We start from the raw sequence: 14,550 nt of genomic DNA, 5'->3' as shown, positions 1-14,550 counted from the left end.
TATTTCAATTAACATAATCTACCCTTCGGTATGTCTCTTAAGATGTGCACCACCTGAAGATATCCATGTAATACCAGCTAGATTAGCACTCCTTACTACAAACATGACTAAAGCGACAAAATAAAGGCTAACGTATCAACTTACCTTAGCCATGAACCTAGCAGCCAAGCCGAAGGGCAGCAGCAGAACACTTAGGGCATATTTCAAAGGAAAATATTGATAGACTTATTTCTATTTGACTTTTTGTCTCTCGGTTTCTTCCACAACAAGCCAAAGACAAAATGTGTACTAACGAGGTTCTATCTCTCAGCTAGGGAAAGGAATATCATGAAGAGAAGGAGTCAGCTGACTGTTCCGTGGAAGGGATACCCTGATTAGGAATTCTCTTCCCCGGACTACTGGAGGGCCCACACCCTATTTTTATCATGCAGTCCTGATGAGGATTGGACACGGGCCGTGCACTGGAGATACTGCGGGGGGTTGGAGATGACTCAATGCTCGCCCTTTCCTGCCCAAGAGCTGGGCCGGGTTTCGGTATACAAGTGTGCTGAGACCGTTCACGGGGTATAATTCGGCTCTTCTGAATTGGCCTTTCAAGAGGAGAGTTCAAGAAAAATACGGTAATAATATGTGTATCAATTCAGCGTGATGCCCGATCACTACTGGTGTGGAGTGTGGGTTCTCATGCGGTAGATTGCTCTAGCGACCGCGGAATCGACTTATACCTCTTTACAGCTTCGCAGGGCTCACCTGAAATTCAATGCTACCTGGAGGCTGTTGGCAATCTTTATCATCTTGAAAATCAATGATACTCATGTCCCGTAACGAAAGCAGAATGGGATGAAGAGCCATCGGTATCGACGGTCGAAGTCAACAACAACGACTGTGATGTCTTTTTGAGCGCAATCGGCGTCCTTAACAATCCCAGTTATCTGAGATCCAAGAACCTTGCCGTGCCAGGCTACCAGAACTACTTGGCCTTCCTAGTCCAAACATGCCAACCTCCAATGACAGCGCAATGGACACTCTCGACGCGACCGCGGATTTCTTTGTGAAGCTAAGCTCCGAGTAGCCGAGAAAGCGTTGCCTCCTTTGACGTCTGGCCGAAGGTCCAGGAGGACTCTGAAGACATGGTCTAAACTGGCTCCCGTCAGTCTCAGTTAAAGGGAACTGGCAGTGGTAGATCCCACGCCCCTCTGGCCCGGAAGCTATTTGCACTACCGAGAGCTTGTGGCGTCCCATAAATTCGATGGCTTTCCGTGGTAAAATCGGCGAAGCAAATTCGACTACTTTGTATCTGCTATGGGACGCAGTGTGCCGAAGGCATAACATTCTTTCCATGACGAGATATTATTTCTACTATGCCATGAACCTAGACCTGTGGTACAACAAAAGCCCACAAGCAAATGTGCAGCACATGTATAAATATCATTTATACATAGACATGCCAAATGTATATACAAAGGTGGGTTGCATCCTCCCCACCAGCATAGTGTCCCTCCTCTATGCTCATGTAAGACCTTTAATATCCCCGTACATATAACCTTGAATGAACTCCCGACTTAAACCGTAGGTTCTGACTGTCCTGGAGCGTTCTTCCGTCCAGACCTAAATGGCAGAACGAGCTCAGTCCAGAACCCGATAGGAGGATCGTTGATCTTGGCGGCTTCCTCGTATGCGGTAATATGGGGGGCATCCCAAGTAAGGTCAACTTCGTCTGGACGCAAGAGTCTGGTGCGCTTGATGAGCTTCCATGAGGCGAAGGTAATGAGTCCAAATAGCAGCATGGTATAGTGTGTGAAAAAGGTGGTGACATCCCACGGCGTAAAGCTAGTATATCCGTAGCAGGTGACAACCATCGCCATCCACAGAAGACCGATAATGGCACTCCAGGGCTGAAACCAGCCCCTGTAAGGAAGTTTGGAACGGTCGAAGCCTTGCGTTTTGCAAGCCCGGTAAAACCAGATATATGTCAAACACATAACGATATAATCAATGATGGCAGCTGCCGTCAACAGGTTTATAAGCCAGGTCAAAACCTGGGAAGAACTGCTGGATAATTGCAAGAAGGAAAGAAATGGGAATGCCATGACGACCGCGACGCAGCGGATTGGCACACCCCCTTTGGTGCACTTGCTCAGGAATTTCGGGGCCTTACCGTCCACGCTTAGACCATAAAGACTCCTGGTCGCGCAGTAAGTGTAGGTATTACCGGCTGAAAATATGGTGGTAACTAGAAGGGCACTGACAATGTGCGGCAACACGCCAACTCCTATGTTATCCATTGCGATTACATATGGAGATGCAGCAGCACTTCCTGCGCCATCAGACTCACCGGTATACACTGCGACCAGAGTTGGGTCATTGTAGGCGACTAGGACCCCACAGCAGAGGGCGCTTCCCACAAAAAACACCCCAAAGCGCCAGTAGGCGGTCTTAAATGCGTTCTTAATGTAGATGCGAGGGTGCTTGGCTTCGGCAGCGACCATCGAAATGTACTCGGGACCAACACAAGTGTAGGAAGCGGTCCAGAGCGCGGCCAAAAATCCTTCGAATCGTCCAAGGTCGCCTGAGTGTAGATATTCCGCGAACGGGCCTGGATGGCGCCAATGACGAAATCCGAAGGCGTCGTTCTGCGGGTTACCTCCTACCATGGTGACAAAGGTGAAGGCGAATAGGATAAATATCAGGATGACTTTCCCGCCTGAAAGCCAGAACTCGGATTCGCCATAACCTTTGACGACCAGAACATTCAGGCAACTAAATACAAAACACTTAGCAAATAGTCGCAGGGGCAGGGTGAACCAGACCGCATGAGGGAGGAAACGAGACAGGCGCATGGATGTGGTTCGGGTGCATTTGGGAACCTCACGCGTAGATTACAATACAAGCAATGCAGACAGCCGCAGGCGGGATATCGTTACGCCAGAAGGACAAGACCAGCGTGATCGCTGTGATTTCGAAGGGGATCATGATGGCCTCATAGAGGAAGAAGTTCCAGCCGACCATGAAGCCCACCGCGTCGTCAACCCATTTGCTGGCCAGATAGATGAACCCACCGCTCACGGGCATATATGTTGACATTTCTGCCATGCAGTTGTTGACCAAGGCGAGCATGACATTGTAGACTGAAAAGGCTAGCAAAAGACTACCGGGGCCTGATTTACGGAGGGCGTCTCCGATAGTCACGAATAAAGCTGTCCCAATAGAACCGCCAATGGCAACAAGCTGTATCTGTCGATTACCGAGTCTACGCTGCAGTCCCGCATGGACTTCGCTACCCAAAACAGTGCCGTGCTGGATATCCAAGGCAGAATCGGAAGATGCGGTCAAGCGACGAGAGGGCGCTTTCTCGGATTTTCCGGGGATGACCCCGGTGTCGTCTGGATGCAGGTGACGGATGGTGTCCTCTAAATGTGACATGGCTGCAGACTAGGAGGTACAAGGAAGAGAACAATTGCTCGGGGTGCAGGATGGGAGACGGCTGGGAAACAAGCAACGTACAGAATCCGGGGTAATGCGTTGATATACACCTGCAGAATGCATTAGAATACTTCTACAAAAGCCTACGACATACTACTGCCCCCTAGTCAAGTACACTGATGGTCTTCGAGTCGATCTAATACGGCATTGAGCATGAACAATGCCATTAAGGTTGGCATCAAGGGGTTTGTCTCCCCTTCACCCAAGTCCTTAGCGTATATCAAGGTAGCTGGAAACTTTGACCATTCTTGGTAAAGGAACCGTTAGTGCCAAGCTAGTATCATGATAATCTACCCCCTGGGAGCATTCCGAACGATAACCACCGGCTGCAGGAATAGCTCTCCCGTGTGGCGCTTTGTAGACCCGGTTCTAACAGCCAGCTATCTTGCTGATACGCTATCTCGGGCTCCAGAACCGTCGGTCGGTTCACGGCTAAGTGACTCCGTCCCGATCTTGTGACCGGTATGGACCTCTGGCCTGTCATAGTCTGCCCCCACATGGGGGTAAGTGAACCAGCTATATAAAAGCTACTTGTCTTCAAACGATTCAACAGCTACTCTATGAGTAATAAACAGCCTCAAGGAACTTGCTTTATTAAGCTATTCCATCTAATTTCCACTTCCACAACACACCAAAATCCTTACAGCACAATGTCATCCCTCTGGAAGAACTACTTCGGCCTGGGCGAAGTCGCCTCCTCCGGGGCCACACCGCCAAGCGATACAGACCCGATGGGGGCTTTGCCTACAAACTGGTACACTTCTCCCGAGGTGTGGGAACTGGAGCGCCGTGCCATCTTTTCCCGCAAGTGGATGTTGATCACCCACAAGCTGCGCTTTTCCAGCACCGGTGACTACTTGGTCTATGACATCGCAGGATATCCCATTATCCTGGTTCGCGACAAGGATGGCAACATCAATGCCTTCCACAACGTCTGCCGCCACCGTGCCTTCCCCGTCGTGACCGAGGAGAAGGGTAAAGCCAGAATCTTCGCCTGCAAGTACCACGGCTGGTCATATGGCCTCAATGGCAAACTTGCCAAGGCACCTGGCTATCAGGATCTTGAAGGATTCGACAAAAGCAAGAATGGCCTCTTCCAGATCCATGTCCACGTCGACAACAACGGATTCATCTGGGTCAACTTGGACGCTAAGGAGAAACCTGAGATTGTGTGGGAGGACGATTTCGACGAGATTGACCTTCAAGTCCCGTTCCAAGGGATCGAGTGGGATGACTACAACTTCGACCACACCTGGGAGATAGAGGGCGACTACAACTGGAAAGTTCTCTCTGTTGATACCAAAGATGGTAGTAATATTCACTACGCCAACTCTACGGAGGAGCAGACCGCCCGCGACGTGAAGGTTGCCAGCACTTACTATTTCCCTAACGCGTCGATGAAAGTTTCGTAAGTCCTTGCCACCTTCTCTGCGTGATGCTTCTCCTCGCTAACTCCCGGAGACAGGCCCCACGGCTTCTTCATGCAGCGATTCGTGCCAACCTCGCCCACCAAGTGTATGATGCGATATGAGGTGTACCGCAACAAGAACTCCAGCGATGAGGATTTCGAGTTGATCAACCAAATGTACAGGCGTATCATGTCCGAGGATAAGGACCTTTGTACCAACATGCAGAAGAACCTGAACAACGGAGAGTTTGCGAATGGCGAACTGCAACCCCGCAAGGAAAAGGGAGCCCTTTACTTCCAGGCCTTAGTGCGGGAGCTTATCATGAAGCACCGCAAGAAGGAAGAGGAAGCTGGTCAGAAGATCTGGCCCACCCGCCAAATCCTTCCGACCGCTGCTCAGACCAGCGAGGAGGACATGACTTTCTGCAACAAGTTGGACGCCCAGAGTCAGGCTCGGGGGATCGATTGCTCAATGCCCGCTGGCGGGTGCTGTGGTGGAGTGGGATGTCAACCTAATGAAACTCTTGTCTTTTAGATTGCATGTCTTGGAGTTGGTGTTTTGAGCGTATCATCATGTCTTGTCTGTACTTTCATTTCCTTTCTTTGCTTTTTCTTCGGGTTCCCTTGGGAATAGGGTATCATCATGTTTCACGACTCTCTCTTTCACATGAGTAGCACAGCCCATATAGCGATTCACTTACCATATCTATACTGATAGTTATCAGAATATTAATTTGATAGACGATCGTGTTCAAGTCAGGATTTCCTCGGTGCAACCGATAATGTAGAGAAGAGATATAATTGGGTCATCTCCGGGTGATCTCCGCTGCAGTTCATTATCCGTGTCCTATTGATCGACAAACACCATGATTAGATAGATTGCATTCACTCTATGAGTGTGAATTATTCCAAAAAAAAAAAAAAAAATAGTGGGGTTGAGAGTTATCAGGTCGACATCGCGTATAATCCGACCCCGTTTGATCGCTATCTTTTCTACAATCCTTTCCCGTACACACCCGGAACTAGCCAATTAGTTCGCAATGGTCCTCCATAGATCGATAGAAATCCACTCCCTGCGGATGCTTTGAGAAAAAAAGGGGGGAACAATCCGTTGAGGGTCATCACAAGAACAGTCCCAAGAAATCAAAGTAAAACAAAAACAAAGTGTGGTTAGTTTTTAATGTGGGGAACAGCTTATGGCTCGCAAGGAATTTTTAACCGTTTCAAGGAAAAGTTCCAATGGGGAAGAGAATCTAGATCCTGCAGCTCAGACTTGGATCCACGGACCCGCGTCGTTTTAGGGCAAAACAAGGCGGGGTCACGAGGCTGTCATTTGCCCTTTCAGTCGATCTCTGCAGCATCACCAGGGCAGCATTCCTGACGTTATCGTGAATCCTTCTTGTCCTTTGTTTTTTTTTTTTTTTTTTTTTTTTGCCCTTCCTACTTCACTGCGCACTGGACTTTACCATGACCGGTCATGGTGGGGGTGTCATCGCCCCTTACATCACCGGAGAAGCTATATCCTCTGTTTAACTTTCTCAGTTTTAATGGTCATTGTACCTCTCTTTTTCCAACCATGTCTCTTGCCTGTCATTCGCAGTGAGTATGATGCCGCGGGAGAGCAATCGTGGGAGGTTGCGTTCACATGAGGCCTGCCTGAACTGCAGGTAAGTCGCTTTCTCGGCCCGATCGTTCGACTTGGAGATACTAACGCTCCTTCTAGGAGAAAGAAAACTCGCTGTCCCGCAGAGAGGCCGTCCTGTTCAAACTGCGTCCGCCTGAACCAGCCGTGTCTGTATACCTCGGCCCGAAGAGCATCGCGAGGTGGACAATCTGTATGTATCGAAAATCTCACGTCATCTCATCCTGTTGTGGGCATGGATTCACAAGTTTCTTTTAGGAAGACCGGCTGGCATCATTGGAAGAGAAGGTAAATCTCATCCTAAGTGGCTCCAGGTAGACAGCAAACTGCGATCCGCTCCGTCAGGATGTTCATCTGACCCATTTTTCCTAGACCGGTCCAAGCGACCCGGCAAGAGCAAACTCGCGAGGAACTTAGCGATATTCCAGAAACCACATACTCGAAGAACAGCAATCCCTCATCGGGGGAACCAGCCTACGAGCGCTTTTCTCCCGGGTCTGGTTCTCTATCCCTGGGATATGGAAATGACGACTCAAATGCCCATCCGTCTCAAGCTGCGGTGAGTAAAGGCTTGGAACTCTATTTCCATTTCTGTCACCGGCAGCCGATCTGGTGCTTCGATTATGACGACCTTGAAGACAAAGGCAGTCTCTCAGACGAGCTTATCTACAGCATCCTGGCCCTGACTGCGCGCTTTTCGCGCGAGCCGGGTCAGTCGCAGCGTTATGGAAGTACTGCCCGAACACTGATCATGCTCCGCGTGGCAAATGGCACCGTGGACCTCGAAACCATCGAAAGTCTATGTCTGCTAGCGTATTCTTCATTCATAGGTATGATTTGCTTGACTGAGGCTGTCACGCACAGAAGACGCGCGCATTAACTAGTGTTAGATGGAGATGTGCACCTTGGTCGATTTCACCTTGGCCTCGCCTTTCAACTGTGCCGGTCGGCGATGATGGACATGGAATCTGGGTACCTTACCGAGAGTCCGTTGACTGAACGGAAGAAAAGACTTTTCTGGAGTCTACAATCCCTAGAGCAGACTTATGGCCAACAAAATGGGTTTCTCAGTGTCCCGGCAGAGATCCTACGGCCTTACCCAGCCGGCGGAGATCAGGGCTCTCGAACGGGATTTGAGCCACGGCCACCCCAGTTACCGCGGGATGATATCGGATGTTCCATGCCCAGCGATATCGGGATTTGGAGCCTTGCTGTTCATTTCGGATGGGTCTGGAGCATGGTCCGAACGTATGTGTCCGACTGTGCGCAAAATCGACTCAAGGAGCCCTGGCGACATGACTCGATGTACTCAATGATCCTGTCGGACCTGACGGAAGTTGAGAACAAGCTCTCGCAGTGCCATCGATATGACTCGGTCAAGTTTTACAAGCGGAAGGCAGAAGAGCTACGCATGAACCGAGGGTACTGGACTCCCTGGCTAAAATTGCAGTTCACGTATCACTGCATCTTGACGGTGCTGAATCATCCTTTTCTCTATATTGTAGCGTCACAGTCGAATCCGAATCTCGCCATCCCCAACGCCTTCTGGCGACGGTCGTCCGAGCTGGTCCTATTGCACGCGACCTGGCTGGTGCGCATGATCGACATGGTCTCAGAAAAGAAAATGCGGCTCATCGACCCATTCTTTGGACACGCCGCTGCCATCGCCGCGACAGTACATCTTTATTATTGCTGCGCCGCCGATCCACGGCTCAAGCAGAAGTCGAAAATCGACTTCGACAAATGCCGAGGCTTTCTCAAAAGCTTTGTGCCGTTCTCTGCAGCCTGTAAAGCTTTGGTATGAACCATGTTTCGAACAATCCGGAAGTACCAGTGCTAACCACGTTATCGTTCAGGACCAAACTCTAGAGAAGATGACCCGGATTGCATGCGGGTCGGAAAACGTGAACTACGACTGGATGCCCGCCAAAATCCACCTGAGTATCCCATTGATGTGGGATCTTCTCCAGATTAATTGTATGCCCGAGCCACAGTCGATGTCTGGGGGCTTACTACACCCCACGCTGATTCCTGCCATCTCGCGAGATGACGCCGGGGAGAGCTCCTGTACGCTGGAGGTCATCGTCGCCATGTCCCCGGAAGTCACCGTCAATACTGCGGATGGTGGCCAGGCTGTCCACATACAGCCCAGCATGCCCAACATCTCATCGGCGCCCTCTACGCCTAGCAGCCTTGCCCTCGCCGACAAATTGGTGGCGCCGGCCGACAGCCTCATGATGAATACCCCCTGGCTCTGGACAGGACAGTTTCCAGACATGGAGAACATGGACTATCAGGAAGCTGAGTCCGCGATGGGTAATATTGATGGGTTTTCAACATGGTGGGACTTTGGGAATCTCTAAGAGCTATTAATGATGAATTTTCCGGAGGGAACGAGGGACGATCATTGCATGTACTTGTGTAGCATTATTAGCGTTGTTATAGCCCTAGATGATGAGGCGTTTATCTGGTTTGATCTTTCATACGTGACTATCTTGAAGATATTGAATTTTGGGCAAGTTTTGTTGCCTTTTTACGTAGAAGATAGGAGATCAGTTTGTTTGGTTTGTCTATTTTGATCTCTTACTCACCATGACTCATTCAGCTAGATTCTGATTGGTCAATGGTGCATTACCACTATAGGAAGGCTTCTTCTGCTACGGGTGGTGAGATACTCGCTCATGGCGCGGCTGGCACCTTTGTGTGTATATCAACCCCTTCTCCTGCTGGATCATCATCTTACAACTGGCTTTCACGGATACCAATGTGAGAAGCCATGATGAGATGGAACGCCTATCCATATCTACTATTTATGGTGACTGAGTCTCATGGCCATCAAGGGAGAACGGTTTCCCGGAACCCAATACTATACGGAAATCTAGAATTCTCCACAGTTCAATTCTTGGGGCCCGTAAGGCGCGCTGTTTCCAATGCCAATAATTTGGATAGTTCCTTCAAAGGTATCCTGGTTCAAGCCTGACAGCCCCAGAAGACTGCTTGTCGATCTTCAGCTGTCACGGTGGCTTTACGGAACCATATCGACAAACCACGGGGTGTGACCCAACTTTGTTGACTGGCTGGAAGCCCTGCGACTGTCCAAAGATTCATCGCCCTCACTGGTGCAGATCTCTGATCTCAGAAAAGATCCAGGGACCATGTGTCCATCTCGTAATGTACTTTTACTGTCTAGCCCATGAAGGCTTTCGCTGGAAGCGAAAGGCAATGAACAAAGCGATGAAAAGCTCAAAAAAATAAAACAAAAAAAAAAAAGAAAGAAAGAAAGAAACAAAGAAAGAAAGAAAGAAAAAGAAAAAGAAAAATAAAAAGAAACGAAAAGAGGAAGAAAAACACGACAAGTTGCGGAACTGACATTCTCTCCTAGTGGAGCTAGGAACCGCCCAGTGAATCGAAGTGGGGAAGTGAAAGGCAAAGATGCAGTGTTACGTGGGGAATGGCGGGTTCTCACGCATCAATTGGAGTGGACGTAAATAACTGTTCCACAAAAAGAAGGTGGACGGAAATATACTTAAACATCTGGACATCCGGGTTGTCTTCAGCCACATGGTGTACCATCATTATTATCATCAGTACCATAGTCAGCATGGAATCCTCTCGGCACATTATCTTATATGACATCGCGTCCGGTCCCCCCATCACTTGTTTCGCTCCCAGCCCGTGGAAAGCGCGGTAGGTTTCCCGCATTGTTTCAATACGATTGTTTTAAGAACCACCAGATAATCTAGGAAACCAATGTCAGATACGCGCTGAACTTCAAAGGCGTCCCGTATCGGACAGAGTGGGTGGATCTGCCCGACGTTACATCGACGCGCAAGGGACTCGGCGTACCCCCATGTCGGGCCTTCAGCGATGGCAGTCCTTTCTACACCCTGCCAATCATTGAAGATCTTGCTACCTGCGAAAAAGTCGGAGATTCGTTCGACATTGCACTCTACCTGGATAAAGAATACCCCGACGCGCCTCGGCTGATCCCCGGATCGAGTGTCGGATTACATGCCTCATTCAACGCTTACGTGGACGCGCTGTTCACTCCCTTTGCCGTTCTCTGTTACGGGATGCCCTTAAATCCGGAAACGGCGGAGGTGTCGAAGGCGACTTTTGCCGCAAGAGCAGGGGTACAGAGTTGGGATGACCTTATCCTCGCGGGGGCGGCCCGGGAGAACACGTTAAAAGAATTCAAAGCGGCGCTGACCGAGTTCGCAAAGACCTATCGTTATTCAGAGGGCCCATTCCTGGAGGGAAGCGCCGTATCGTATGCTGATTTCATTGTGGGTGGTTGGCTCCAGTTTGCGAAATCATCGCTCCCCGAATGGGACGACCTACAAAAATGGGACGACGGTCGATGGGGAAGGCTTCACTCAGCATTGGAGGAGTATGCGAAAGTTGTATAAATACCTAGGTTTGATCTGCAAAGTCGCTGTGCGCTCCCTTGATGCGCTTCGTCATGGTTCCGGAAATCATGGGTGTTCATGCATTTCAAATGACTAGAGCATACTAGCAGAGCACAAAGATAATGGCATCTAATTCTATTTTCCGCTTCTACTATGTTTCTAGTTATGAGAGCGTTTTTCCGTAATAGTACTATGAGATTCCGATGTGGTATAAAATGCTCTCTCCGCTAGTCCCGGTATAGTAAGCTGTTGCTGAGACAGGCAAAATGAATGCAAAGGCGGAAAGATTGCATTAGATAGGGGTTAGAGGGCTTTTACACAACATTTCCTCACGTCCACATCCTTACCTCTGGGTTTCTTTCTCGTTTTCCTTCTTCTTTTTACCATTTGCTTTTAATATATGCTAGTTTTAATTCCTGTCCAATGCCATGTAGCTCATGCGAATTGTTTCACACTTATTCACCCTTTCGATCCATACACCATATATATTCGAACAAGGACCCGAACACATATCGGCGGGTACATTCCTACGCTTGAAGTAGAACAAGATATGATTTCACTAATACTTAATATTACGCCTTAGATCACTCCTTATTATTTTTTTATAGATCACTGCTATAGTAAGTCTATATTAGACTAAGCCTTCATCAATCATTGCAGTGTTAATGCCCTGATAGGCGGCCAATACTATTTCCATAATTCCGGGGAATCCTGCGCCTTACCGGAAGAAGCCTAGAGATGCGAATCTCTCCATAACACGAATACTGCTGGCATCACATCATGGGAGAAGGTGAAGATGTGGCCACAGCGCTACTCTCTTTGACCATGAGCATCTCGGCTCCTACATTTTCTGAACGTGCTTGGGAAGTACTAACACGACATTGAGGCGAAATGACGCTCCTTCAATCGTTCGATCGGCGGAACTGGATAGAAACAGAGAGCGGGGGAAAAAAGAGCGGTGATTGCCGTTTGGGTCCCTATTCTTGAACTCGGAATGAGGCGGCTATGTCGATCGGGAGTAGAACGGTTCGTCCTCAGATGGTCTCATACCCTAAATCATAGACAACGATTGACACGGCAAATACGGAATAAAGCGTCAATGATCTATCTATCAATACAAACACCTCTGGATTAACGAATCATACATCTCGGGGACTTCGACTGCTTTATGGCGAAGAATTAGCGGACTCATTGAACAATGGGGTTGCCCTTAGAGTAGAAACGCGTATAAGTACTAGGTCGACTGACTAACTTGCAATTCTAGAACCGAAAGTAGTCCAATTTGAATGGTCTCTTGGATCAAGTGATGCTTCGCAGAGCAACATTGAAGAGAAGCGCGAGCGAGATTGTCGGAAATTGTGGGGGGAACATACCCCAATTAACACCTGGTCCGTACCTCGGCCTATGTTCCTATTCCCGGATGTTGACGGAAAGGAGGCGCTGAAAACTTCCAACCCCCTATTAACCATAATTAGGGTTGCCGCCTGTTGGTGATCTAGAATCCCTCCCCCAAACGGGGAATAAGTGGGCCATAAATGGTAAATTCTAGAACAAAGACCAAAACACACGGACGCAATTTTTCTTAGCAGGAGGTTTTTATTTATCTTCGTGCAGAATGTGGCTTTCCCCCTATTCCAGTTTATCTCACAGCGGGAGAGAGAGAGATAGATTGGTGGTCATCATGTGTGGACTTTGACAGAGAGGACAATACCAAAGCAGGGGACCTGGCATCAATTGCTGATACATCAATCCAAGAAGACAGACACTAAATTCAACCGCGACGTGAAGATTAGACTGCTTCTTGGCGCTAATCCCCCAGGAAAATGACTTCTGAGTATGCCAGCGAGATCGAAGAACTCCCGCCTGATTCCCGAATACTGTCGGGTCAGCGTTACCGGAAGCATCTCTACTGGACAGCCCAAGCCGCAATATGGACAGCTAATTTTTATTATCTTTTCCGTTTACTCCTGATCCTGACGGAGTCTCAGAGATCCTGGCGCATGTGGCTAATGCTAGCCGTGGAAGGAGTATTTGGTCGTAAGTGCTGTCCTGGGGGATCCCTTTACTCGTACTTTGCGAGAGGGAACGGAATAATGTTAATGGATTGACAGGCTTGTCTTATCAAGATCAGCGCCTCACCGTCGCTGCCGGTGGGGAACCAGAATGCGGCCCGCGCAAAAGGCTACGGCTACGGGGCAGCCAAAACCTGCCACGGGTCGATGTCTTGATCCCCTGCTGCGGTGAACCAGTGGATGTGATTTTAGCTACAGTCCGCGCTGCCTGCACAATAGACTATCCGACGTCCCAATTTCGGGTGCGCGTGCTCGATGACGGCGCTTCAATCCAGCTGCGTGATGCTATCTCCGAGCTACACTTGAACTGGCCCCATCTCTTTTACCATACACGCGGGAGACAGTCAGGTCGGGTATTCGCTAAAGCTGGAAATCTGAACTATGCTCTATTCACCGTACAGAAGGATGACCCGCCAGAATTCTGTGCTATTTTGGATGCGGACTCTATCCCAAAGCCGGAATTTCTCAGAGCAACTCTTCCCCATTTACTCCTTCCTCCCCAGGCAGCATTGGTCACTACCCGGCAGTATTTTGATAATCTCCCTGCCGGAGACCCACTTTCGCAATCTCGCCTTCATTTTTATACCTGCCAAAATGCTGAACTCGACATTTGTGGCCGTGCTATTGATGCTGGATCAGGGGCGGTGTTCCGACGGAACGCGATTGTTGATGTCGGCGGGTATCCCACTTTCTCTTTTTCGGAAGATTGGCAGCTTTCTCTGATATTACGGGGCATGGGATACCGTACTGTCCAAGTGCAGGAGCCGCTGCAGTTCGGACTGATTCCTACATCCCTTGAAGGACACATTGCCCAGAGAAACCGATGGCACATCGGCCATTCTCAACAAGTCTTCGCATTGCGACCGCCAGCGAACAGATCTATACCGCGACACGTTCAGTGGAGTATTGCATGTGGAGGTCTGGCCATTACTCTGGGATTGGTCGGCCATGTCGTTGGCTATGCTACTGTGCCTTGGCTTTTGTTGTCCCGGTCCCTTATACCTGCGTCTTCATTCTTCTTGCTCCAGGCTCAAGTGGTTCTGGGCATGCTCTATGTCTCTACATTGTGGGTATATGGATGGTTGCAAAATGCTCACGCTGGAATTCGAGGCTCTCCGTTTTCACAGCTGGAGAATAGCTGGTTGGCTGCTGGTAAGCATTTTACTCTTGATCTCTCCCCTTAGTTCTGTATAAGTATGGGAATCGCGCGGTTAACTCAACGGGTTGTTTCGCCCTCTAGCACACCTATACGCAGTCATACGGTTCCACTTCATTTCGAGCGCTCCGAAAGGATCGTTCGTCACCGGAAGCAAGGAGAATTCTTGGAATCGCATCACGAAATCATCGTTCTGCAACATGCTTTACCAAGATCTCTGGCAAAATGGTATCTTACAAAGCATCTGTCTGCTGGTTTTAACAATCGCCACGATAGTATTCTCAACATGGACGTCACTGACCACCTCCGACAGTGAATCACTGACCATACGGTTGTTTACTACCGTGGCCTGGCCGCCTTTGCTGCATATATGCTACCTA

The 14,550-nt window shown here is 49.2% G+C and overlaps 5 protein-coding genes across 5 annotated transcripts; 4 read left to right on the top strand and 1 right to left on the bottom strand.

Annotated features, from left to right (window-relative positions):
* Positions 1-1,562: 1,562 nt before the first annotated feature.
* BDW43DRAFT_324071 (amino acid permease-domain-containing protein) lies at positions 1,563-3,443 on the bottom strand (the record flags this gene model as incomplete). Its single annotated transcript, XM_032049875.1, has 3 exons — positions 2,873-3,443; positions 2,295-2,760; positions 1,563-2,039 (listed from the first exon to the last, which is right to left on the bottom strand). The coding sequence occupies exons 1-3, from the start codon at positions 3,421-3,423 to the stop codon at positions 1,563-1,565; spliced, it is 1,494 nt and encodes a 497-aa protein (XP_031894163.1). The 5' UTR covers positions 3,424-3,443.
* Positions 3,444-4,058: 615 nt separating this feature from the next.
* Positions 4,059-5,641, top strand: BDW43DRAFT_294503 (aromatic ring-hydroxylating oxygenase subunit alpha). Its single transcript, XM_032043946.1, has one exon. It carries the CDS (start codon positions 4,134-4,136, stop codon positions 4,893-4,895), a length of 762 nt encoding a protein of 253 aa, XP_031894162.1. The 5' UTR covers positions 4,059-4,133; the 3' UTR covers positions 4,896-5,641.
* An 858-nt stretch (positions 5,642-6,499) lies between these two features.
* On the top strand, positions 6,500-8,896 carry BDW43DRAFT_304723 (putative C6 transcription factor; the record flags this gene model as incomplete). Its single annotated transcript, XM_032045658.1, has 4 exons — positions 6,500-6,558; positions 6,906-7,363; positions 7,424-8,331; positions 8,390-8,896. The coding sequence occupies 4 exons, from the start codon at positions 6,500-6,502 to the stop codon at positions 8,894-8,896; spliced, it is 1,932 nt and encodes a 643-aa protein (XP_031894161.1).
* A 1,238-nt stretch (positions 8,897-10,134) lies between these two features.
* BDW43DRAFT_304722 (glutathione S-transferase family protein) lies at positions 10,135-10,942 on the top strand (the record flags this gene model as incomplete). The annotated part of the gene is made up of 2 exons (XM_032045657.1): positions 10,135-10,220; positions 10,291-10,942. The coding sequence occupies 2 exons, from the start codon at positions 10,135-10,137 to the stop codon at positions 10,940-10,942; spliced, it is 738 nt and encodes a 245-aa protein (XP_031894160.1).
* Positions 10,943-12,765: 1,823 nt separating this feature from the next.
* BDW43DRAFT_304721 (glycosyltransferase family 2 protein) lies at positions 12,766-14,486 on the top strand (the record flags this gene model as incomplete). Its single annotated transcript, XM_032045656.1, has 4 exons — positions 12,766-12,979; positions 13,054-14,166; positions 14,199-14,202; positions 14,384-14,486. The coding sequence occupies 4 exons, from the start codon at positions 12,766-12,768 to the stop codon at positions 14,484-14,486; spliced, it is 1,434 nt and encodes a 477-aa protein (XP_031894159.1).
* Positions 14,487-14,550: the final 64 nt, after the last annotated feature.

This window comes from Aspergillus alliaceus (genome assembly GCF_009176365.1).
Source record: "Aspergillus alliaceus strain CBS 536.65 unplaced genomic scaffold BDW43scaffold_91, whole genome shotgun sequence".
NCBI classification, from domain to species: domain Eukaryota; kingdom Fungi; phylum Ascomycota; class Eurotiomycetes; order Eurotiales; family Aspergillaceae; genus Aspergillus; species Aspergillus alliaceus.
The sequence above is the reverse complement of the archived record's forward strand: the minus strand, read 5'-3'. Positions and strand labels throughout refer to the sequence as shown.